General features: G+C 44.0%; 1 protein-coding gene across 2 annotated transcripts in view; it reads right to left on the reverse strand.

The window, feature by feature from the left end:
• Positions 1-9,664: 9,664 nt before the first annotated feature.
• MSRA (methionine sulfoxide reductase A) overlaps positions 9,665-25,428 on the reverse strand; it is a 373,438-nt gene continuing 357,674 nt past the window's right edge. For both annotated transcript variants that reach the window (XM_033937807.1, XM_033937806.1), the window contains one exon: positions 9,665-9,854. In XM_033937807.1, the coding sequence (XP_033793698.1) occupies positions 9,693-9,854 (162 nt within the window). In that variant the 3' untranslated portion in view covers positions 9,665-9,692. The remainder of the gene's footprint in view (positions 9,855-25,428) is intronic.

Consider the following 25,428-nt stretch of genomic DNA (forward strand, 5'->3'; position numbering starts at 1 on the left):
TTGTAAGCATGTAAGTATGCCCCTACTAGCTAAAACACATCTGATAAACAGAGTGCTTTCTTTTAATTGGTAATGTGAGATGCATATATACTTCTGAATTTGATCTTTGAAAATACAACTATTGAGGGCAATTTCTAAAATGATTTACCCATGGAAATAGTTAGTTGCCCATGTGAATAGCCCAGGTAAACAACATAACAGGGCTAAAAGTATGAATGGGAAATATTTGTGGCATTTTTGAAAATGTAACCTCCGAGACAGGCTGAAGTTCAGTGGCTTCAGATGAACCAGCTTGAACCGGCCCCAAGCTTCCTGGAAGATCAGGAGGGAGAAGAGGGGTACGATCAAGGGAGCTCAATGACGATCCTGATATTGATTCATGAGTATTACTCTTAAACTTTGGTGGCTCAATTAAAGTCAAATGCTTATCCATGGGACCAGATGTTATCGGGGTTGACACATGGATCTTACCCTTATGCTAATAAGATAAATGAAAACATGCATTAAATAATATTAATATCTCAAGCTTCTGTTAGTCCAGTGGCTCCCCATGGCTCAGAGGGGTCAAACATGCCCCTTAGGGCATGCCCCTCTGGCCACACCCTGCAGCAGTGCGCCTGTGGCTGCGCACCACAGGAGTGAGTGCATATTTCACTCCAAGGCTCAGGACCATTCCGCCATTTCAGAAAACTAGTCAAAACCAACCTGTTTAACCGATTTGTAACCAAGAAGTCTTAAAGACTTTCCCCTGTATTCTACTTACTTGTACTTGACGTCCCTACAATATGACTTTCACTCTGTTTCTCTTCCTCCCCACAAATATGCATGTATTCTAAGACATCACTGTTATTCTAAAAATTCATTGTATTCAAGGACTTCATTGTTATGTCTTCGCTGACTGACCAGCTCTTCTTATTGTAAACCGCCTCGAACTACTTTGGCTTTGGCGGTATATAAAAAATAAAATTATTATTATTATTTCTTTTAGGTATAACAAGAAAAATTAGGTAGCTAGTATTACTTTCTTTCTTTCTTTTTCAGTTCAATAATTTTATTAAGTTTCTGTGATACAGTAACAACAGGTACAAACAAATAACAATCAGAACCTCTAAAGTACAGAACATAGCAGGTATGAGATGTATATACAATAAAAGAAAAAATCAAGATTCCAGTGGTATCTATAGTCCAGAGGGATAAACGAGTATAATCTATGATGCAGCTAAGGGGATATATCAGTGAACTGTAAGCTGTATAGCAGGGGTGTCCAACCTGAGGCCCGAGGGCCACATGTGGCCCCATGAAGTATTTTGTGCGGCCCCGGTCGAGAGCAATGCAGTGTTTTCCTCTGCTGCCTCTGGGTGTTTAATATCTTGCCGGCTCCCTCCTCTGTCTTCCTGCAGCATTTGTGCGGCCCCAGAACCATTTTTTTTGGCCAGAGCGGCCCAGGGAAGCCAAAAGGTTGGACACCCCTGCTGTATAGCAATCTGCAGAATAATGTGCAACTTAATCTGCAGAGTCTAAGGGGGAAAAGAAGACAGTAAGTCAACCAAATAGCTATCTTGTAATCTTCTGGATATGACCAGAATCTCCTCTTATTGTAATCCACCTAGAACCGCAAGGTATTGGCGGAATAGAAGACACCAATGTAATGTAATGTAATAATGACGGAATTGAGCCCATATTTCCTTGTGTCTATGCATAGTACCAGAATATTCCATCAAATGATACTCGCAGGTAGATATGAAGCTTACTTGATTCCACCACTGAGATACTGTTGAACATGCTGTAGTTTCCCAATGAAGAAAAACAATTTTGATAGATGCAGCAGGTAACTAATATTACTTTCTGATTGAAAAGCTCAAGAAGCTCTTAAAGCTTAGAGGTAAATATGTAAACCTCTAGATAAAACCTTGTTGATTATATGACTGGTTAAATGCAAAAGACATAGTTTTGACAGCGTAATTAGACCAAGAAAAATATATGAACTAGCTAGCATGGATCTTCAGTGCTAACCAGCTAACTTATACCCCTTAAACTAGATGAATTACTTACTGACAAATTTAGCAATGTGCATTAATTTGAAACATGGTAAATGGATTAATAATAGGAAGGAACCGTATATGCTGGGAGGAGAGAAGCTGATATGCACGGACGGGGAGAGGGACCTCGGGGTGATAGTGTCCGAAGATCTAAAGGCGAAAAAACAGTGTGACAAGGCAGTGGCTGCTGCCAGAAGGATTCTGGGCTGTATAAAGAGAGGCGTAGTCAGTAGAAGAAAGAAGGTGTTGATGCCCCTGTACAGGTCATTGGTGAGGCCCCACTTGGAGTATTGTGTTCAGTTTTGGAGACCGTATCTGGCGAAAGACGTAAGAAGACTTGAGGCGGTCCAGAGGAGGGCGACGAAAATGATAGGAGGCTTGCACCAGAAGACATATGAGGAGAGACTGGAAGCCCTGAATATGTATACCCTAGAGGAAAGGAGAGACAGGGGAGATATGATTCAGACGTTCAAATACTTAAAGGGTATTAACGTAGAACAAAATCTTTTCCAGAGAAAGGAAAATGGTAAAACCAGAGGACATAATTTGAGGTTGAGGGGTGGTAGATTCAGGGGCAATGTTAGGAAATTCTACTTTACGGAGAGGGTGGTGGATGCCTGGAATGCGCTCCCGAGAGAGGTGGTGGAGAGTAAAACTGTGACTGAGTTCAAAGAAGCGTGGGATGAACACAGAAGATTTAGAATCAGAAAATAATATTAAAGATTGAACTAGGCCAGTTACTGGGCAGACTTGTACGGTCTGTGTCTGTGTATGGCCGTTTGGAGGAGGATGGGCAGGGGAGGGCTTCAATGGCTGGGAGGGTGTAGATGGGCTGGAGTAAGTCTTAACAGAGATTTCGGCAGTTGGAACCCAAGCACAGTACCGGGTAAAGCTTTGGATTCTCACCCAGAAATAGCTAAGAAGAAAAAAAATAAAAAATAAAAAATTTTAAATTGAATCAGGTTGGGCAGACTGGATGGACCATTCGGGTCTTTATCTGCCGTCATCTACTATGTTACTATGTTACTATGTCAACATTTACCACATATTTTTGTATCATATTTAATCCAAATTTTGTTTTTTTCCCATGCCAACAGTGTGCACTAATATATCAATAACCACATGATTGAGAGGGACATGTCAAAGGCAGAGAGTGGGTGATCCTGCATTAAGCATTTAGGCCCAGAGTGTTATCGGGCCTACACCCGCCCAAACTAAACCCGATTCTGTAATCAACGTCCATGTTACAGACGCCAGTTACAGAACCGGGTTACTTTAGACTTACGCTATACTTAATCGCGGCAAGGGATCGCCCTGCCGCGATTAGTATAGTGGCTGCAGCCGCCAGTCTCCTCCTCTCCCTCCCCCTAAATCAGGGGGTCAAAGTCCCTCCTCGAGGGCCGGAATCCAGTCGGGTTTTCAGGATTTCCCCAATAAATATGCCTGAGATCTATTTGCATGCACTGCTTTCAATACATATTCATTGGGGAAATCCTGAAAACCCGACTGGATTGTGGCCCTTGAGGACCGACTTTGACACCTGTGCCCTAAATGAACGAAGCAGGAGGGATGCCCAATCCTGCTGAAAGACCACCCACCCACCCATGATGATTGCCGGCAGGAGGGTGCCCAAGCCCTCCTGCCGGTATAACCCCCCGATGATCGCAGGAGGGTGCCCAACCCCTCCTGCCAGTAGGCCCTCCCTTTTCCCACAGATCGCCAGCAGGAGGGTGCCCAATCCCTCCTGTCGGACCCCCATGAGCCCCCTGTCAGACACCCTCAATGAAATCCCCTATCCCGCCTTCCTGGACCCCCTCCCCGGGCTCACCTAGCAAGTTGGCTGGCCGGCTGGGTCCTCACTCCAGCCGGAAAGCCCACCTCCATCCAAATGAGGCGGGCCCGTCCCTCCCCTGCCCAACCCACAGGAGGGGCCTTAGGCGCCTGGGCCAATCAGATCCTAGGCTCCTGTGGGTTGGGCAAGGGATGGGTGGGCCCGCCTCATTTGGACGGAGGCGAGCCTGCCTACTTGCTGGTAGGCGCCTAGGAGCAGATGCCTACCTCGAAGTGATAGGCGCTTATTGAGTTAGGTGACTACTAGCTAATTAATTTTTAAAATCATTTTTTTATGCCACTTTCAGTTAACAGCACCGATTAAGCCAATTAAAAAACCCTTAAGTTAGGCACCTAGGCAACATGGTAAGCTTTTAAAAATAGCTGTAGGCTAATAATGGCCATTGATCAAAAGTTCCATTAGAAACATAGAAACATAGAAAGATGATGGCAGAAAAGGGCTACATCCCATCAAGTCTGCCCACTCTAATGACCCACCTCATTAAGTCTGAGTGCTAATGACCTAGTTCCTTAACTCGACACTCGTAGGGATCCCACGTGAATGTCCCATTTATTCTTAAAGTCGAGAACGCTGGTGGCCTTGATCACTTGCACCGGAAGTTTGTTCCAGTGATCCACCACCCTTTCTGTGAAGAAATACTTCCTGGTGTCACCACTAAATTTCCTTCCTCTGAGTTTGAACGGGTGCCCCCTTGTGACTGAGGGTCCCTTGGGAAAGAATATGTCATTTTCCACCTCGACACGACCTGTGACGTACTTGAATGTCTCAATTATGTCACCCCTTTCCCTGCGCTCCTCTAGAGTATAGAGCTGCAATTTGCCCAGTCTTTCTTCGTATGAGAGACCCTTGAGTCCGGAGACCATCCTAGTGCCCATCTGCTGGACCGACTCAGCTCGAAGCACATCTTTCCGGTAATGTGGCCTCCAGAATTGCATACAGTATTCCAGATGAGGTCTCACCATGGTTCTGTAGAGTGGCATTATGACTTCAGGTTACCTAGCCACTTATAAAACCACCAATAATTACACTGACTTAATATACCGACACCTAACATTATGACGCCTACAGGAACCTAAGTCAAGTTAGATGCTGCTTTGTGCAATTCTACAAACGGCATCTAAATTTGATGGACATGCGTTAGGATCTGTTTATAGAATCTGGCTCTAAGTGTGACTTGTATAATGACGGATCCATGCAGAACCACTGTTATATAATACTACAATAAGTCCACAGTTTCTCACCTCACTTTAGGTATGAGCACTTATGCCATGTCAAGGGTTGGTGCAAGTGCTCATGCCTAACTTCTAGCAGTTAGGTGTATATCTATTATGCACTAAAACCTGCACCAACTGCTTACTACAGTTTTGGTTTTTTATTTTAACGTATGCATGAACAGAAATAACAAGTATACAAAAACTTGTTAGGTAGCACGGTTTTGTAAAAAAGTTCCTGAGACAGCAATGCTGGTTAAATATCTGAAAGCTATCAAACCATAAATAGATGCCCAGATACAAAAGGAAAACGATGATCTAGAGCAGGCTTGTCCAACTTTTTTCTATCAGGAGCCACAGTTTATATTTTGTAACATTTGGAGGGTCAAAACATGAATCATCGTATTTTGCCATATGCTTTGTCAAATAGTGGCAAAATACAACAGTGTGTCATCATCTCCCAGGCAGTCTCTTTCTCTGTGTCTCATCTATCTGCAGCCTTCATCCAGTCTACTTGCTTTATCCAGTCTCTTTCCCCTCACTTGGTTTCAGTTGCAGAACAAACAATGGGCTTCTTGCTTTCCCAGCAAAACTTGGCTCGCTGCAAGTCTTAAGTTGCATGGCACTGGAAGTTCAGATTCAATCCAAACTTATGGCACTGCTAAGACAAACTTACAAAGATGAGTCATGGTGGGAAAGCAGGAATCTTCCCATAGGCACTAGTGCTGTGGGTGATAAAGCACCCTCAGTATTCCTTCCAGTACTACCCAGACATCAGTACTGAAATCTTCCCAATGTAGAACTCCAGGGGAAAGCAGGAAAAAAAGGCAGTGCCTTTGTAGCTATTGCTTCTGCCTCCCCCTCTAGTCCATTGGTCAGCGAGGCCAAGAATTACTGGGTAGGAATACAGTACTCCCTCATGAATTCGCCGTCGGCAGTCCCGGTCATTCATGGTATTTTCCGACCATGAATGACCAGGCAGGAGAGGGCAGCTGGAGTGCCGGCGAGTGAAGGAAATCACTCGCTGTATGCTCCGACCGCCTCTTCCTGTACTAAAGTCGGGCCTTACCAATCAGGAGCTGTGTGTCAAAGCAGCTCCTGATTGGTGAGGCCTGACTTTAGTACATGAAGAGGCTGTCGGAGCATACAGCGAGTGATTTCATTCACTCGCCGGCACTCCGGCTGCTTTCTCCTGACTCTCCAACTGCCATCTCCTGTCTCCCCTGCCTAAAAACCGTATTCATAGCTTTTTGAAATTTGCGGGGGGTCCTGGAATGGAACCCCTGCAAATTCTGGGGGCATACTGTACATTATATTGTTAATTGAGTTGGGTCAGGTTTGGGTACCTGCTCTTTTCTTCCAACTTTGCAGTCACAGGGATAAATAAGGTATTTCATTAGAAGGATGGGGAAAGGTAACGAGGTTGCGGAAGCACTGAATTCTATGAACTGGTAAGCTCCTTTTTAAAACTTACTTTCTCTTGGCAGCTCTGGTATTGAGAGGGGATACAGTCAGGGATTGACCTGAAGGGGAATGGAGAGTAGTACTGTTCCAATTTCTCACAAAAATAAAAAAATATTATTCTCCATTATATCTCACAGGAGGTAGAAAAACATAGCACAGCAGTAGCAGTAGGAAGAGATGGCATGAGATCGTTGACAAAGTTGGAGTGATGGGGACATAGGCTCCAATTCACTAAAGTCAGCAATCATCACTAAACCTGCTCATAATGACCCTCCCCCAGCGATTATTGGCATCTGAGCCAATCAGGGACTTCCTTAGGAAGGAGCCTAAGGAAGTCCCTGATTGGCCTTTTGTTTTGGCCAATCAGAGACTTCCGTAGGCTCCTTCCTAAGGAAGTCTCTGATTGGCTCAGATGCCTCAGGCCCCTCCCAAGGGGAAGCGGGTGAGTCGGCTGGAGTCTTCATGACACAGGGCTGTGGGCATCCCTCCTGCCGGTTTTTTCGGGGGAGCAGGCGGGCAGGGGAACGGTGGCTCAGGGGGCGGGCGATTGTCAGCTTTTTTAATGGGACAGATGGTGCGCATTTAAGTCAAGGAGAACATATGTCCCATTTTTGAAAAAAGCAGAAGCCCTGACAGCAGTGAGAGGCTGCTTTTCCTGTCACTATTGTCAGGGCTCTGTGCATGTCTCAATTGCTCACTGAGCGACTGAGTTGGTGGGTTTGCATGCAAATGATTTGCACCTCCGTGCAAATCATTTGCATGCAAACTTGATAATGAATCACTCGCTGTTTGAAAATCGGCCAGAGAATCAGCCAACAGCGAGTGAGTCACTATCTTTAGTGAATCTAGCCCATATTGTCTCACAAACCCTGTGTGTTTCTTGGTTTGGCTCCCTGGCGTTCCTTGTGTTTAATTGCTAAATCCTTGTTCTTGGCTCTTAGTAAACTCTGCAGCCATCACCCAGACCTCAACTTGGCTCCCTGAGCTGGAAGATTGTTCCTTAGCCACAAGAGCAATATTATGTAGGCAGCCCAAACAGTGCCTTAGTATGAGTGCATACTGCTATGCCCTGGGCTGCTGGAATGTTTTCCCACTTGACATGTAATCTCTGAGGTTTCAAACTGTGATTCTTGCTGGGTGAGCATGTGGCAAAGAATGTCATGTAGACTCTACAGCAGGGGTGTCAAAGTCCCTCCTCGAGGGCCGCAATCCAGTCGGGTTTTCAGGATTTCCCCAATGAATATGCATGAGATCTATTAGCATACAATGAAAGCAGTGCATGCAAATAGACTTCATGAATATTCATTGAGAAAATCCTGAAAACCCGAATGGATTGCAGACCTCAAGGAGGGACTTTGACACCCCTGTTCTACAGGCAAAGGGCGGTCATTGGCCTGGAATCTGAGAGTACTCGTAAAAGAGGAAGTGCCACAGTGCAAAAGGGGATGGGGTCAATATGAAGTCACAAACTGAAGATGAGTTAAAATTTTAGAGGAAAGTAAGAAGTGGGAAGCAGTGAAGGGATGGATGAGCTAAACCTGTATCTAAAAGCAACTGGCTAGGGGAAAGTACATTGGAGCTTGCTGGGAAGTGTAGGGAAATAGAAGTTTGGGTCAAGAGAAAATGAAAATCAGAACAGGTTAAAAAAGATTTAGGGAGTGGAGCGGAAAGAGAACTATTAAACTCCCTGCTCCCAAATATAAAGCATCATTTAATTTAATCTTATCTATTGTTTTGCCTTTTGTCTTTGTTTTGTTCTATTTCTATCATTTAAATTTCTCCAGAATTCTACTGTTCAACGGCTCCCCCTTCTGCTTCTATTCCTTTCTCTCCTCTCTTCTACCTTCCAAAGTATTTAGATCAATGCTGTATTGTTAAAATGTTTATTTTATTTTTATTTTTCCTCTAACTCTACTTTTCACTTCTCTATTACCCTCCAGGTACTTTAGTTAGATTGTGAGCCTTCGGGACAGTAAGGGAATTTTTCAAGTACCTTTCTTATTTCTAATCTTAATGTATATTTTCTGTAAACCGCTTAGAACCTAACGGATGTAGCGGTATATAAGAAATAAATTACATTACATTACATCAAATTATGCCTGTGAAAAAAGAAGAAAAAATTAAAAAGTGCAGAGGGAGTAGGGAGGGAGGGAAACAGGACAAGGAGAAGCAAGGAAGAAAAAGAAATTAGGGGAAAGTGAAAAAAAAAAATTGAAGGAAAACATTGTGGTGTAGTTGATGGGTTGAGGGACTGGATGGAGAAATATGCTGTAGATAGCCTGAATGGAGAGACAGAGAGATAGAATGTGATGCTGACAAGCTGTGAGGGGAAGGAGAGAGTGGCAGGACCCTAGTGTTTTATTTGTCTACATTACCTGCAGGCTGGTCATTCAATAACAAATCCATGGAATCCACAGAATAGAATAGATGTATTTTGGCTTTCTTTGCTTGGTAAGGGGAGATTTGCTGTGAGTTTTGAATTGCGCACCCCCAATCATTTTCAAAAGTTTGCTCCTATGTATCTTACTATAAGCTACATGAATTACCAAGCTTCAGAGGGCCAGAAAAAAGCACATGGAGGACTTCTGGCCTCAGGGCCATAGGTTGGACAAGCCTTGATCTAGAGCAGTGGTTCTTAACCTTGTTGGAGGTACTGAACCCCACCAGTTTCATATGCGTGTTCACCGAACCCTTCTTTATTGGAAAAATAAAATATGATTTTTACAAATTCAAAACATAGGTATACAGTGAGGGGAAAAATAATATCAATTTTGAAAACAAAAAGTTCTCCTATATTTCGAATAATAATAACATAATAATGAAATTTACTGCAAATCAGTGTGACTTCTGCTGTTGATTGATAGATCAAGAAACCGAGTACACGATCAGTCTTGATCAAAATCACTGAATAACTGATAGATGATTGAACGTGACCGAAGCGCTATATGAGTCGGAGGTGTGTTTTGACCTCCGCCGAACCCGTGAGACAGACTCACCGAACCCCTGGGGTTCGGTCGAACCCAGGTTAAGAACCACTGATCTAGAGACTTGCTAAAATCATTCATTAGTAAAGAGAAATACAGCTGCTATATAGATGGTTTTTCATATTTAAAAAATAACATTGCTTTATTTAACACCAATGGGACAAGAAACCCCTGTGCCACCAAGCCCGCAATAGCCAGCTGGAATCTTGCTTAGGTACTGCTGATGGTAATCTTCAGCATAGTAAAACCCTGTAGTCTCCAGGATTTCTGTTGTGATTTTCCCATAACTGTTTTCAGTTAAAACCTGCAAAGAAATTATAAATCAAAATTGAATTAATTGTCCTTAGGCATTTCAATAAGAAGAAATAGAACATGGTAACATTTCTTTTAACAGAAGGCAACACAGTTAAAGATTAACATCAGCCATATGATTTACTAAATTTTCATTGCCCTTGGAGGCCAGAGGTATGCAATTTTATTTAGGAAGTTTGTATTAATGAAACTAAAACCATCCAAAGTAAAATAAATTAGACGTCCTATCGAAAATGCCCCTCCATATGTCTAAACTCATCCTACAGCACATTATTTTTTCTTTTTTCTAAAGAAATATAACCTCAAAATCTTACCACACTATCTCTATCATACTTCTCCACACATACGCTCTTAACCCTCAAAAGAATCACAAAATAATATTAAATATTGAACTAGGCCAGTTACTAGGCAGACTTGCATGGTCTGTGTCTGTGTATGGCCGTTTGGAGGAGGATGGGCAGGGGAGGGCTTCAATGGCTGGGAGGGTGTAGATGGGCTGGAGTAAGTCTTAACAGAGATTTTGGCAGTTGGAACCCAAGCACAGTACCAGGTAAAGCTTTGGATTCTTGCCCAGAAATAGCTAAGAAGAAAAATTAAAAATAATAAAATAAAATAAAAATTTTTTAAATTGAATCAGGTTGGGCAGACTGGATGGACCATTCGGGTCTTTATCTGCCGTCATCTACTACGTTTTACTATGTAACCTGATTAGGAATTTACTTCTGAAATTCCCTTAGTAATGTGATAACAGGATATTTTATCCCACTAGCAGCACATTCATTTTTCCACATTTTTTGTGTGTGATAATTTGATAGTGAATGTTCAACTCTATCGGCCTCTTTTACAAAGCCGTGCTAGCGGCTGTCCTGCGCTAACGGCCCCAAAGCCCATAGAGATTTAAAGGGCTTCAGGGCTGTTGCTGCACGGCTCTGTAAAAGAGGCATTATGTTCATTTAGTTCCCTTATATTCAGCGGTCTCAAACGCAGGGCCACATTTTGGATTTGTAGGTACTTGGAGGGCCGGAGAAAAAATAGTTAATGTCTTATTAAAGAAATGACAACTTTGCATGAGGTAAAACTTGTTATAGTTTATAAATCTTTTCTTAATTGCTTCTGATAATTTCAGCTCTACACAGCTGAAATTTAATTTTAATTTAATTTAATTTAATTTCTTATATACCGCTATACCGTGAGGTTCAAAGCGGTTTACAATAAAGATGCATTAAAGATACAATAAAATAAAAATAAATAAAGATAGGTACTTGGAAGTTCTCTAACTGTCCCGAAGGCTCACAATCTAACTAAAGTACCTGAGAAAACAATTATTAAAAAAAAAAAAAAAAAGTTTAGATAGTTTTTCACTTTCTGTATGGTGCACTGCTTTCAGCTGTGTAGAGCTGAAATTATCAGAAGCAATTAAGGAAAGATTTATAAACTATAAAGAGTTTTACCTCGTGCAAAATTGTGATTTAGATTCTAAAATATCAAGTGCAAGAGACAAGATTTTGGTGTAGTCTTCTAGGCTTTTTTGTAGAGGGGAGAATCAATATCCGACTTGTGCCTGGAAAACTTGTGCCTTAAGGCCCAAATTCTGTAGCCGGCGCCTAATGTTAGGCACCTATTTTGGAGGTCCCCAACTAGATAGGCGCCTATCTAAATTGAACAACAAGCTCAATTAAGCTTTTTAATCAGCACTAATTGAAACTTAGGCACCAAAAAGCGATTCTGTAACAAGGCACCTCAAAAAATTAGGCGGCCTTCAAAAAAAATAGGCACTATGCGTGCTAGGCGTGGACATGGCTTTGTATTAGATGCCTTGTTACAGAATCGCTGTTCTTAAGTGTGCTTAAGCGCTCACATGGGTACCTAACTTTTAGTTGTGCCTAGAGCTGGCCTATTTATTGGACACCTCCAAAATAAGTGCCACTCAGTGTGATTCACTAAACAGCACCCAATTTTACTTGAATTGCACTGAACGATTCCTAATTCAGCGCCTAACTTTTGGACACTTCTTATAGAATTTGTCCTTAAGTGTCTGGTGGTTGCGTCCGCAACCTCCTTCAGCTCTCACCTCCTCCAGCACCGGACACAACCGCCATGTTACATCAAGCAGTCACCGCCAGGAGAGGTGCCGATTTTCACAAGAGTTCATAAAATTATGTACACACGCACAAGCTGCACTGCCTCCAATGGTTACCTTACATTCTGGAACATTGCCCGCCTCACTGCTGTAACCTCATGCAAGCGCTTTCCTGTGTCCGTACGCGATTGTCCTCTCCACTCCACCTCACAATTGCATACAGATGCAGGAAAGCGTTGCGTGAGGTTACAGCAGTGAGTTGGGCGACGTTCCAGAACAATGGTAACATACCGAGGGCCTTAAAATAGTACCTGGCAGGCCGCATACGGCCCCCGGGCCGTAAATTTAAGACCACTGCTTATATTCATCTCAACGTGATTAGGTATTACCCCCTATAAGTATCACATTGAGATTTTGTTCCCTTTTACATTTTTTTCTTTTCCATGGCACTCCATCACCATAGAAATCTTACATATCATGATACCATTTTCTCAACATTTTGTTAACATCACTTCTATGACAAGTAACATATTACAAAACTTTGACTCAACAATAACAAATCTTCTTTTGTGTTTGATTTTCATATCTTACAACTAGACAGTATTTTCTGATTAGTACCTTATATTTATTTGTCTCTTTTACCCATACCAAAGTGGGCCAGACTTCTTTGGCTCCACTTTTCTCCACATTCTTGACTTGGAAGGACCTACGCCTAGGTCTTTGATCCCCTGAATCAAATTCCCTAAATTAGGTGAGGGAACAGGTTTGGGTTCACAGCTCCCAGGGCTAGTCGCTTCCCTGGTCTCCCATCTGAAAGTTCTCTCCTCTTGCAGCGAGAGGTCTACAGTCCCAATGGGGCTTTCTCACTGAAATAATTTCCAGTTGCACAGGTGACAACAAAGCTTATGGTGGATCTCGCCACTCTAGGTGTCACATCCCCTGCAGATAGTCTGGTCCACTGGATGACCGTCCTCCATGGAAATCTCCCTCCAAGCGAGTTGTCGGTGTGCCATTTCCCACGGCGTTGGATCAATCAGGGCCCTCTCACCTCTTTCTCCTTCACTTTCCACATGCAAACTCGATCTCAGGGTGGGGTTCTGGTCTACCATTTCCTCTCTCTCACCAGAACCCTCTCCAGAGTCCACAGACATCATCATATATCTCCTACAGATATATAACTCTGGGAGGGCAACTCCACCTTCTCTTCCCTCTTTGTGTCGAGTAGGTGGGAACGGGCGCCATTTTAGTTTCATTACTTTCCCGCCCGAATGCTGGCCTGCTGGTACTCACAGTTTTCAGCAGGAGCTCTTTCCACAATCTCTCCTGGCAGTTTCCAACGCGGAGGCAAGTCAGTCTCATATGCCTCTTCCTCTGGCATCTCTGCTCCTCCATCTCTCCAGAATCTGCCATCCTTACGACCCATGTTGGGTGCCATTTTTGTAGCCCTGGCTCTGCCTGCATGCGGCCCACAACTTCCTGTTCTGCACAAGCAGGACACATCTTGGGGAAGACTGAGGTTCCAGGGCAGCTTCTCTCAATTGCTGCGGTTTTTCTGCTGGCAATGATTCAGGTAGGTTAGTGAGCACCATTGAACCGCCGGGAGTGGGAGAGAGAGAGAGGAAAGCTGCAGGTCACCTATGTCGGGCTGTGCTGGGAAAAAGGTGTTAGGCCATGGGACCCAAGGAACTGTGGGCACAAGGCAGCTGGCCTGTTTGCCCCCTCCTCTCTAATGCTGGCCCTGACTGTAGCTCAAGGTAAGCCAGCATTGACATATGGCAACTTGCACATAAATATGCTGCTTTATTGTACGCAAAGGATTGCATGTTGCCTCATCTACTCAGTCTATAGCATTCAACGCACATACGAGTATGAAAATGAAGCCACATGGCTTGTGTAGGATCCATAATAAAGTAATGCTTATTATGCTGACCTAACAATAAAGAAAAATGAATGCATTATAACTAAAAGGAGTAATTTTCAAAGGTTTTTCCTTGAGTAAACAAAGTTTAGCCTTTGGAAAAAGTCCTGTTAAAAATTGCCCAACCCATGTACATAATGGAGGTAATTCTATAACTATCATTTACAGGAGTAATCAACATGTAAATGTTAGTGAGTACTTCATAGAACTGCCCATGTTAGTATTTTACTGGTGACTAAAAAGAGGAATAACCAAATTGGAGAAAGTATATGCAGAGCTTACTATTTCAAAGCAGGTGTAAATGGGGTGACACAGCCCCGTTTCTAAGACTGGCCTAATTTGCAAAGGGAGCTTCCTTTAGGTTATGGGAATATTGCCCCCAAAACATATACCAGATAGATACTTATTTTTAAAACGATCTTCTCAAAGACATAGTATAGGTTAAAATTATAAAAAGGAAGGGACCCAGGAATTCATGTGTTTGGAGTCTGGAAAGCCATTCCTTTCAGCTCACAATCTCAAGGGATCACCCTGTTTGCCCTTCCCTTCTTACAGTCTATTATAGAAAATATTTGGAACTTGTATTATGCTGTTCTCTATATACTTTACAGTATAGGTTTTCAAGAAGTGGTCTGCGTACCTTTTGAGGCATGCAAGACATCAGCAAGGGGTATGCGGCACCCAGCAAGATAGAAAAACTGCCATTGTTAAGTGCTTGTTTTCTGCTGCTGCTAGCCACTCACAAGTGCTCCCTGTCCTCCCTCCCACAGTTCATAGAGCCCCATATAAGAAACGGGGTGGCTGGGCCTCCCCAGCCTGAACAGTGACCTTCTTCTCTCCTGTTTTGTGACTAGACTAGGTCAGTTTTGGAAAGTACATCTGCCAGAGCTGATTAGAGCTTGGAGATGCTTGGCTGAATTTGTTTGACCTAGCTTGGAGAAGCTGAGAAACATTGCTTTGCAGAAGCCCTGTAATACACATTTATTATTTTGAACACATTCAAAGTCAGAAAATAATATGACTTTTATGCATGGAAAGTCTAAATACTAGTCAGAGGGCTTAAGATATAGACTGCCTGCTGACCGGTTACATTAGTATTCCCAAAATGAATGTAAATAATTAATGTATGCAGCTTTTAAGTAAAACCATTATTCAAAAAGAAACTGTAAAAACCTTCCTCATTTACAGTAATCTTAAAGTGGCATATAAATCCAATCTATATCAGGCAAAAAGGGTGATTACAACGTCTCTTTAATAAGCATGCTGAATCTGTAAATTTTAAAAAAATGTATGCCTCATTCAATTATTACAATTTTTCTCCTTAATAAAAGATAATGAAGTAGCTCTTTACTGATAAAATATGAAACTGATAGATAATGCACTTGAACATGTCTTATGTGTACAGGAAAGATCTTTCTGGTTCATTTTATATATTTACAGAAAGTGGGTTTTTTTTATTCCTTTTATAGCTTTAACAAATATAAGCTATAAACAACAGATATGATCTTGCAAAAAAAAAAAAGTGATGCTGGACTATTTCAAAATACAAATATTCAAAGTATGAGCTAAACAAAAGAACTAAAGGAAGGAGAAAGATCTCATATTGAACCCCATTTAAAAAATCATGTACTTTAAAACATGGATAATCCAATACTGGCTGAAAAAAATCTTCTAGTGCATTTAGGGCAAAACTCAAAACAAAAGTAATTTAGTGCAAAAAACTATCATAATACTGAGACATCTTATTGCCTTCTAATACAATGCTCTGCTTATTTATAGAAAGAAAGAGAAACATAGAAAGATGACGGCAGAAAAGGGCCAAGGCCCATCAAGTCTGCCCACTCTATAGACCCTCCCCTTAAGATTAGCCAATGTTTTGCCCTGACCCACGTAGTGATCCCACAAGGGCATCCCATTTATTCTTAAAATCTGGCACGCTGCTGGCCTCGATTACCTGTACTGGAAGCTTGTTCCATTGATCAATCACTCGCTCCGTGAAGAAATACTTCCTGGTGTCGCCGTGAAATTTCCCGCCCTTGAGTTTGAGCGGGTGCCCCCTTGTGGTTGAGGGGCCTCTGAGAAGGAAAATGTTATCTTCCACTTCTATACGTCCAGTGACGTATTTAAACGTCTCAATCATGTCTCCCCTCTCCCTGCGTTCCTCGAGAGTGTAGAGCTGCAAATTGTTTAGTCTTGCTTCGTATGAGAGACCTTTAAGCCCTGAGACCATTCTGGTGGCCATCCTTTGGACCGACTCAACCCTCTGCACGTCTTTGCGGTAATGTGGCTTCCAGAATTGCACGCAATATTCCAGATGAGGTCTCACCATGGTCCTGTACAGTGGCATTATGACAGCAGGCTTTCTGCTGACGAAACTTCTACGGATGCAACCCAGCATCTGCCTTGCCCTTGAGGAAGCCTTCTCCACCTGATTGGCAGATTTCATGTCTGCACTAATGATTACTCCTAAATCTCGTTCCGCTGAAGTCCTGGTCAAGGTCTCCCCGTTTAAGGTATAAGTTCTGCACGGGTTTCTGCTACCTAAGTGCATGACCTTACACTTCCCAGCATTGAAGCCCAGCTGCCAGGTTGAGGACCAGCATTCCAATGTACGCAGGTCCTGCGCCATGCTATCTTGTAAATTGCTCTCGCTTACCATATTACATAGTTTGGCGGCGTCGGCGAATAATGTTACTTTACCTTGAAGCCCTTGAGTCAGATCTCCTATGAATATGTTGAAGAGGAGCGGACCCAAGACCCAGCCCTGCGGCACCCCGCTGGTCACCTCCGATGTCTCAGAGAAAGTACCGTTAACCATCACCCTCTGAAGTCTGCCACTCAGCCAATCATTGACCCAAGCCGTTAGAGTCTCTCCTAACCCCATCGATTTCATCTTGTTTAACAGTCTGCGATGTGGGACGCTGTCAAAAGCTTTACTGAAGTCTAGGTACACTATGTCCAGTGAATCTCCTTCGTCCAGTCTTTTTGTTACCCAGTCAAAGAAGCTGATGAGGTTTGATTGGCAGGACCTACCCTTGGTGAATCCATGTTGATTGGGGTCCCGTAGATTCCCTTCGTCCAAGACCGTGTCCAATTGGCGTTTGATCAGTGTTTCCATAAGTTTGCATACTATCGATGTCAGACTCACCGGTCTGTAATTTGCAGCCTCTGTCCTGCAACCCTTTTTGTGCAGAGGAACGACGTTAGCTGTTTTCCAGTCCAAGGGGACTGTCCCTGTACTCAGTGAGAGATTGAATAGCTCGGCCAACGGTTCTGCAAGGACATCACCTATCTCCATGAGCACTCTGGGGTGCAGATTGTCCGGTCCCATGGCTTTGTCCACCTTGAGTTTTGTTAGCTCAAAGTAAACCTCGCTGGGTGTGAATTTAAAATTCCGAAACGGGTCTTTTGTGTTTGACTGTGGCTTCAATTGAGGGCCGGACCCTGGCGCCTCGCAGGTGAAGACCGAGCAGAAGTATTCATTCAGTAGTTCAGCCTTTTCGGGATCTGATTCCGCGTAATTCCCGTCCGTTTTTCTCAGGCGTACTATCCCGTCTGTGTTTTTTTTCCTGTCACTGATATACCGGAAGAAGGATTTGTCCCCTTTCTTAATGTTGTTTGCTAGAGTTTCTTCCACTCGAAGTTTGGCCTCCCTGACTGCCGTTTTGACCTCTGTGGACTTGATCCTGTGTAGCAGTTGATCTTCGCTTTTCCCCGTGCGTTTGAAGGAAGCAAATGCGTTTTTCTTCTCCTTAACGAGACGTGAGATCTCTGTGGTGAACCACTGGGGTTTGTCTTTTCTTCGCCGTTTATGTGATGATTTTATGTAACGGCCGGTTGCCTCATGTATGACAGATTTCAGGGATGACCACATATCCTCCACATTCCCTGTCTTAGTTTGGTCCTGGAGTGCCTGATGGACGAAAACTCCCATGCGTGCAAAGTCTGTTCCTCGGAAGTTGAGTACCTTTGTTTTAGTGTTTGATCTATGGAAACCTTTCCTCAGGTGGAACCATACCATGTTATGATCGCTGGAGGCTAGCTTATCTCCCACAAAGACTTCTGAGACACTTTCCCCATTGGTGAGTACTAGGTCAAGGATCGTTTGGGCCCTGGTGGGCTCCATTACCATTTGATTGAGGCGTGCTCCCCTTATGGAGGCTAATAGCCTCTTGCTGCCGCTGGTTGTTGCTGAAGGTGTGCTCCAGTCTACATCCAGCATATTGAAGTCTCCCATTAGTACACCGTCCCCCCGTAGAGCGATATTTTCTATGTCTTCGATTAGTTCCGTGTCTTTGTCTTCCGGTTGTCTTGGAGGTCTATATACTACACCAAGATACAGGCATTTCTCTCTCCCTCTGGCCAGGTTCACCCAGAGGGATTCCCCGGTGTATTTAACGTCCGTGATTCTGGTGGTTTTGATGCCTTCTTTAATGTATAGCGCTACCCCTCCGCCTAACCTGCCCTCTCTGTCTCGACGAAGTAAACTGTAACCCGGTATAGCCATATCCCACCCATGAGAGTCCGTGAACCAGGTCTCGGATATCGCCACCACATCTAGGTCGGCATTCACTATCTCGGTCTCCAATTGCAGAATTTTATTGCCTAAACTGTGTGCATTGACATACATGGCCCTCCATCCCTTGTGTTTGCTAGGGCTGTCATGCGTATTATGGGTGCTTACCTTGGGCTCAGAAGAGCGGTTGTGTCTCGCCTCCACAGGATGATTCCTTACTGCTCTGGAATGTGAGTGGATACCCTCCCCCAACTTACCTAGTTTAAAGCCCTGCGAAGTAGGCGGACTAGACGGTGGCCAAGTACGTTTTTACCTCTTCTGGTCAGGTGAAGTCCGTCCGGTCCCTGCAGTCCCTGGAGTGCCTTTCCGTGGTCTAGGAATCCAAAGTTCATCTCTATGCACCAGTTGCGAAGCCACTCGTTGGTACGTTGGATGCGTTCTTCCCTGGCTCTTCCTCTGTCTCTAACTGGGAGGATGGATGAGAAGACCACCTGTGCACCTGTTTGCTTCAGCTTCCTACCCAGGGCTCTGAAGTCATCGGGTATGCTCTCTGAGGTGTTCCTTGCAGTGTCGTTCGTACCTACATGGATAAGAAGCATAGGGAAATGGTCATTAGGTTTTAGTAGTTTATTGAGACAGGTGGTGACGTCACGAATCCTGGCTCCAGGGAGACAGCAGACCTCCCTTGACTGCAAATCTGGTCTGCAAATTGGACCCTCGGTTCCTCGCAGCATGGAGTCCCCAATAACTACCACTCTGCGCTCCTTCCGGGGGGGCTGATCAGCGTGTTTTGGAGTCCAAGTTGTGCGCTGGGTGTCTACCCGAGCCTCTTCCGCTACCTCCTCGGTAGTAATGTCCTGCAAGACGTGGTATCTGTTTTTCAAGCTAAGTTGTGGTGAAGAAGTAGAGCTACCCTGTTTGGGACAAGAAGAAGAAAAAGGAAGTGAGAAAAGGGGGGGGGGGTTTCTGTGTTTTCCCGTGGAGGAGGTTACCAGCTGCCAGGGGCCGGCATCCCCTATCATTTCTTGCACCCCGATCGTGGAATTTAAAACTGGAGACTTGGGTGTCTCGAGGATGGATCCGTCATGGGTCAGCTCTGTCAAATGGGAAATCTCCTTGATGGCTCCGTCGATGAAGGCCTCGTCCTCCCTGATGCTCCTTAAGCGCTGCACCTCCTCCCTGAGGCTCCATAGTTCCTGTAGGATATCTTTGTTCAGCTGCTCCATCTCCTCTGTCTGAGTAGAAACTGTAGCGTGGTTTGGGGGGGCGGCCTCGGTCTGCACAGCAACCTCTGCCCTCCGTCCAGTGCCACCCTCCTCCTTCTGCACCATCCCCTGGATCCCACCGGACGTTGGCGTGATGAACTGGATGGTAGTCTTGGTACTCCGCGTCCTCCCTGCCATATCCAAAGATAGAGAGATTAGGTGTAAAATAGAAAAGTAATGAGAATAGGGAGTTGGAAAGAGAATAGAGCGTGTCGGGAGAAGACTATCTGCCTGGATGAGAGTGTGTAAGAAAAGCGTATGTGGAGAGAGTGAGTGTGTATAAGAGTTTAGAGTGTGGAGGAAATGTTTTTTTTTTTTTATATATGTCCACTGCCGTGTGGAATGGAACAGTTAAACATAAATCATTTGTTTGATAGATGCCATTGACTCATGTTCAAGTCCTAGTGACTTGATAAACATCACCAAGTTTTCATGGAAGAATACAGAAGCAGATTACCAGGACTTTCTTCTGCACAGTATAAATTTGATGTTGTCGCCTTTGTCACATCAAATGCGATCCTCCGCCTCCAACACTGCCCATCTGCTGTTACCCAGATGGGTGGTAGTACATTGTTAGTCTGGCATCTCCGCTGAAACCTTTCTGCCTTGGGAGGCTCTGCTGGTAGTGAAATTACTGATGGCATAGCTTTCAGCTACTCGGATGCACACAAGCTTCAGTGGCACGACAAGCCCATGCACCAGGACTGGAGATCATTTGTTTACTCTTTCAAAAGTAAAAAAAAACATAAAAATTAGTGGACACACCATGAAGTTTCTAAGTAGTATACTTAAAATAAATAGGAAATAAGTTGTGGGTTGAGATATGCCTTGTACCAAAGTGGTACTGGCTCCTCATACTGATAGCCACAGCAGAGGACAAACCCACAGAGGTTCCAGAAGGCCTCTGAGAAGATCTCTTAAATACTAACTCAGTCAAAGTTCCAGGCTGTCCAGGGGGCTTACTGCCTCACAGGGAACCCCCCAGAAGCAGATGTTCTCCAACTGTCTGCGATCTCCCGCCGCAAGGATGTCCCCACAGGGAACCTCCACAGCACAAGGGCTGACTCACAAGGGAAATACCAAAAACATTACTGTAACTATCCAAAGAATACACGAGCAGAAGAAATAAGCTCTTACAGGCTTGGTATGTAGAAAGCAAGACTGGAATGTACTGGGCATGCTCCAGGATATGCTAGGAGAGGGAAGAGTTATGGCTTCAATAATCTGAAGCTTTCTACAGTGCTTGGCGGTCAGAGATGCATAAAACCCACTGGTCCCAGAATAAAGTGGGATTGCACAAGAATGGTATTGTAAATAATTCCCTATATCCTATGAAGAAATTAACTACTTCAAGTGTTCATTTTAATACATAAGAACATAAGAACATAAGAAGTTGCCTCTGCTGAGTCAGACCAGAGGTCCATCGCGCCCAGCAGTCCGCACCCGCGGCGGCCCATCAGGCCCATGACCTGTACGGTGATCATCTGAACCCTTAAATCCCCTTGGTCTCTATCTAAACTCTCTCTATATCCCATCTCTACCTCTATCTGTATCCCTCAATACCCCTATCTTTCAGGAATTTATCTAATCCTTCTTTAAAACCCTGGAGTGTACTCTGTCCTATCACAGCCTCTGGCAGTGTGTTCCATGTGTCCACCACCCTCTGAGTGAAAAAGAACTTCCTAGCATTGGTTCTAAACCTGTCCCCTTTTAGCTTCTCCGAGTGCCCCCTTGTACTTGTGGGCCCCATTAGTCTGAAGAATCTATTTCTGTCTACCTTCTCGATACCTCTCATGATCTTGAAAGTCACTATCATGTCTCCTCTGAGTCTCCGCTTTTCCAGGGAGAAGAGCCCCAGCCTTTCTAACCTGTCTGCATATGAAAGGTTTTCCATGCCTTTTATCATTTTCGTCGCTCTTCTCTGGACCCTCTCAAGCATCGCCATGTCCTTCTTGAGGTACGGCGACCAATACTGGACACAGTACTCCAGGTGCGGGCGCACCATCGCTCGATACAGTGGCATGATGACTTCCTTTGTCCTGGTTGTGATACCCTTCTTAATAATACCCAACATTCTATTTGCTTTCTTTGAGGCCGCTGCACATTGTGCCGTTGATTTCATTGTTGTATCCACTATTCATCTTGACTGACGTCTGTTCCTGAAAAGTGATCCCATTGGATTACAACTATACCCCTGCAGGGGAGAAAACAGAGACTAGGAAAGCTATAAAGAGTGATAGCCTTGGAAATAACTTACCCTCTGTCCTTGCCCTACAAGACTGATCATCTATTTCAGGGGTGTTAAATTCAATCAATAAGGGGCCGAAATCTAAAACACGGGCTAAGTCGTGGCTCAGACCCCACCCAATCTCCACCCCAGACCCTGCCCACAAAACAGTACTAATTGTAACCATTTTTTCTATTCAGTTTTCATATATACACACAATATAATCTTATTAACAACACATAATGGGAAACAAATACATTTCTTCCTGAACAGTGCACAATATGGACAGCAGATATAAATTTTCAAAACTGACACAATTCAATCACTAAATTGAAAATAAAATCATTTTCCCTACCTTTGTTGTCTGTTGATTTTGTTTTTCAAACCATCTTTTCCCAATCTCTGGCAGCACTTCCTTCTTTCTGTGCTCTTAACTGTGTATCCAGGGCCACCTTATCCATTTGCTGTTTTTCTCTCCTTCACTTTTTGCCAAACATCCATCTTTGGTCAAAGCATTTTCTGACTTCTTCTAGTTTTCACTAGTAACATCCCCGCTACTCCAAAAGGAAACATCCATCTTTAGCATTAACTTTTAGCATTCAGTTTTCTTCAATTTTTCTGCTTTCTTCTCAAAATAATAATAATTTTATTTTTATATACCGCCTAACCAAAAAATGGTTCTAGGCGGTTTATAACAAATAAGCACAAATCTTACAGTGGAGAGTAATTTTAAAAGGAAAAAACAATTCAAAACAAAATGTACAATAAATAAGAATTGGTCCTACAGTAGAAAATCTATCTACTTTTCCATGTCATCCCTTCCCATCTATTCATGTGTACCATCTCTTCCATCTTTCTTCTCCCCTATTCCCATCTATCCATAAGAAGCATTTCTTGTTATCTCTTCCCTGCTTCACCCATTGCTGTGCACCATCTCCTCCCTCTGTCCCCCCTTCCCCTCCATCCCTGTGCACCATCTCATCCCTCTCCCATGGTCAGACAACTCTGTCTTTCCCCTTCCCCCATATGGTCTGGCATCTTTCTTCTCTCCTTCCCATAGCCTGGAATCTCTCTCCTCTCCCATGGCCTGGCATCTCTCTCTCCTTCCCTCCCTCTTCCCGAGGTCTAACTTCTCTCTCCTTTCTGTGGTCTGGCAGTTCTACTCCCTGCAGTATGGCATCTCATTCTCCCCTCCTTCCCTTCCATTCTGTGGTCTGGCTTCTCTCTCTCCTTCCCATTCCAATGGTCTGACAACTCTCTGTTCCCCATGCATCTCTACCTCACTCCTCTCCCACCACCATCTTCAATAATTCTCTCTTCCTCCCTCTCTCTGCCCAACAATTTTCCTCTTTCTTCATCTCATCATGTGCACCATCTCTCTTTCCCTCTCTCAGACACCCAATTCTACCTTTCTATTCCCTCCCTCACCTCAGAATCTCTATCCCTCACTCTCTCCATTCTTCCATTCTATGGCTCATGCTCCCCTCTCTCCTTCCCTTTATTCTATGTCTCAAGTTCATGCCTCCCTGCCTCCTTCCTTCTATCATTTGTCTGAAGTTTGTGTTCCCTCTTTCTCGAGTCCCAACATGCCCCTCTCCTTCCCTCCATTCTGTGCCTCAACTAGGTGCCTCCCTCTGGCGGGTGTTTACCTTCTGGCCGGCTCCCTCCTCCTCACTGTCACAGTCGTTTGTGTGCATAAAGCTGCGGGTGGCAGCTCCTACGCGCATCTCGTACCTGAACCAGAAGCTTTCTCTCTGATGCCACAATGTCAGAGGGAAGGCTTCTGGATGAGGTGCAGGATGTGAAAGGAGCTACCACGCACAGCTTTGTAAACAGAAATGACTGTGGCAGTGAGGAGGAGAGAGCCGGCCAAAAGGTAAAACACCTGGGGGCGGCAATGAGGAAAATACCACATCGCCCTCAAGCCAGCCCACAGTCACCATGAACCACATAAAACGGCCAGGCGGGCCTTGTGTGTGTGTGATCTATTTGTGTACCCCCAAAGTTTGCCTTTGAACAGCTGTCTGTATGGGAGTCCTTATATACCCTATGAACTACAGAAAAAAAAACCTTCTTTGGCACATTATAAATATTGCAAAGAACACTAGCAATAAATTTGAGATTAAAATGATACTCAACATACACTGGATTAGATTGAGGTTTATGGTTTGCAAAAAAAAAAAAATGGTGGAGACACTAGCTCAGGAGAAATCCTTGCTAATCTGATAAAGGTACAGAAAAGAATATCAATCAGATTGATGATGGTTTAGGACAGTGGTCTTTGCTAATTTTAAGTGAGGGCCATTTTTGGTCCAAAAGGGCTAAAGGAGAACCAACAAATATCTTCCTACTTGGGGCCATGACACTAATAACGCTTCTTGACATTCATTCTTGCCACAACACCAGGCCTTGGTCACACATGCGGAAAACAGATAAACCCTCTGCAAATACATGACCACAAATCCAAAGTCCTAAAATACACAAATGAAACCCTAAGATGCCAGACTCTGCATCTAGTACAATACCAGAGAAATAGAAACAAATTCATTTCTTTCCGAACAGTGCAAAATATAGATAGCATATATAAATTCACAAAACTGACATATTTCAGTCACTAAATTGAAAATAAAATCATTTTTCCTACCTTTGTTGACTAGTGATTTTATTTTTCTATTCATCTTTTCCCAGTCTCTGGTTGCATTTCTTTCTGTCGGTAGTTTCACTAGTTTCCAGGGCCTTCTTATACATTTGCTGTTTTTCTTTCCTTCACTTTCTGCCCTACATCCATCTTTGGCATTAACTTTTAACAATTAGCTTTCTTCCATTTTTCTGCTTCCTTCTCAAATATATCTACTTTTTCATGTCTTCCATTCCCATCTATCCATCTGCACCCTCTTCTTCCTCTTTCTACCCTTCCCCTCCATTCATGTGTACCACCTCCTCCCTCTTTCTTCCCTCCCCTATTCCAATTGATCCATAAACAGCATTTCGTCCCTCTCTCCCCCCTTCCCCTCCATCCCTATATACCATCTTCTACCTCTCTTTCCCTCTCCAATGGTCTGACATTTATCTTCCTCCTTCCCCCTCCTATGGTTTAGCATCCTTCACCTCTGCTTCCCCTAATCTAGCATGTCTTTCTCCTCCTTTACTTCCCTCCCCTCCCCAGGTGGTCTGGCATCTCTCTATCTTTCCCTTCTCCCTCTCCCTACCTTAATCTGGAATCTCTCCCTGCTCTTTCTCTTCCCTGGTCTGGCAACTCTATCTCCTTCTGTCCCCGCTCCAGTGGTCTGACATCTCTCTGATTCCCTTCCCCCCCTTTCTGTGGTATGGTATCTCTCTCCCCTCCTTCCGTTTTCTGGCATCTCTTTCTCCTTCTCTCTCCCCTCCCATGATCTGCAATCTCTATCCTCCCTTCTTTCTCTGGAGGTCTGGCATCTTTTTTCCCTTTCTTCCCTATACCCAAAGTCCAGCATCTCTCTATTACCCTCCCTAAGTGATTCCCCTTCCCCCGGCGGGATCCGGTGCTTGCTCACAATTCTCGTTCTCAGCAGCAATGCTCT

This window comes from Geotrypetes seraphini, chromosome 3 (genome assembly GCF_902459505.1).
Source record: "Geotrypetes seraphini chromosome 3, aGeoSer1.1, whole genome shotgun sequence".
Classification (NCBI taxonomy): domain Eukaryota; kingdom Metazoa; phylum Chordata; class Amphibia; order Gymnophiona; family Dermophiidae; genus Geotrypetes; species Geotrypetes seraphini.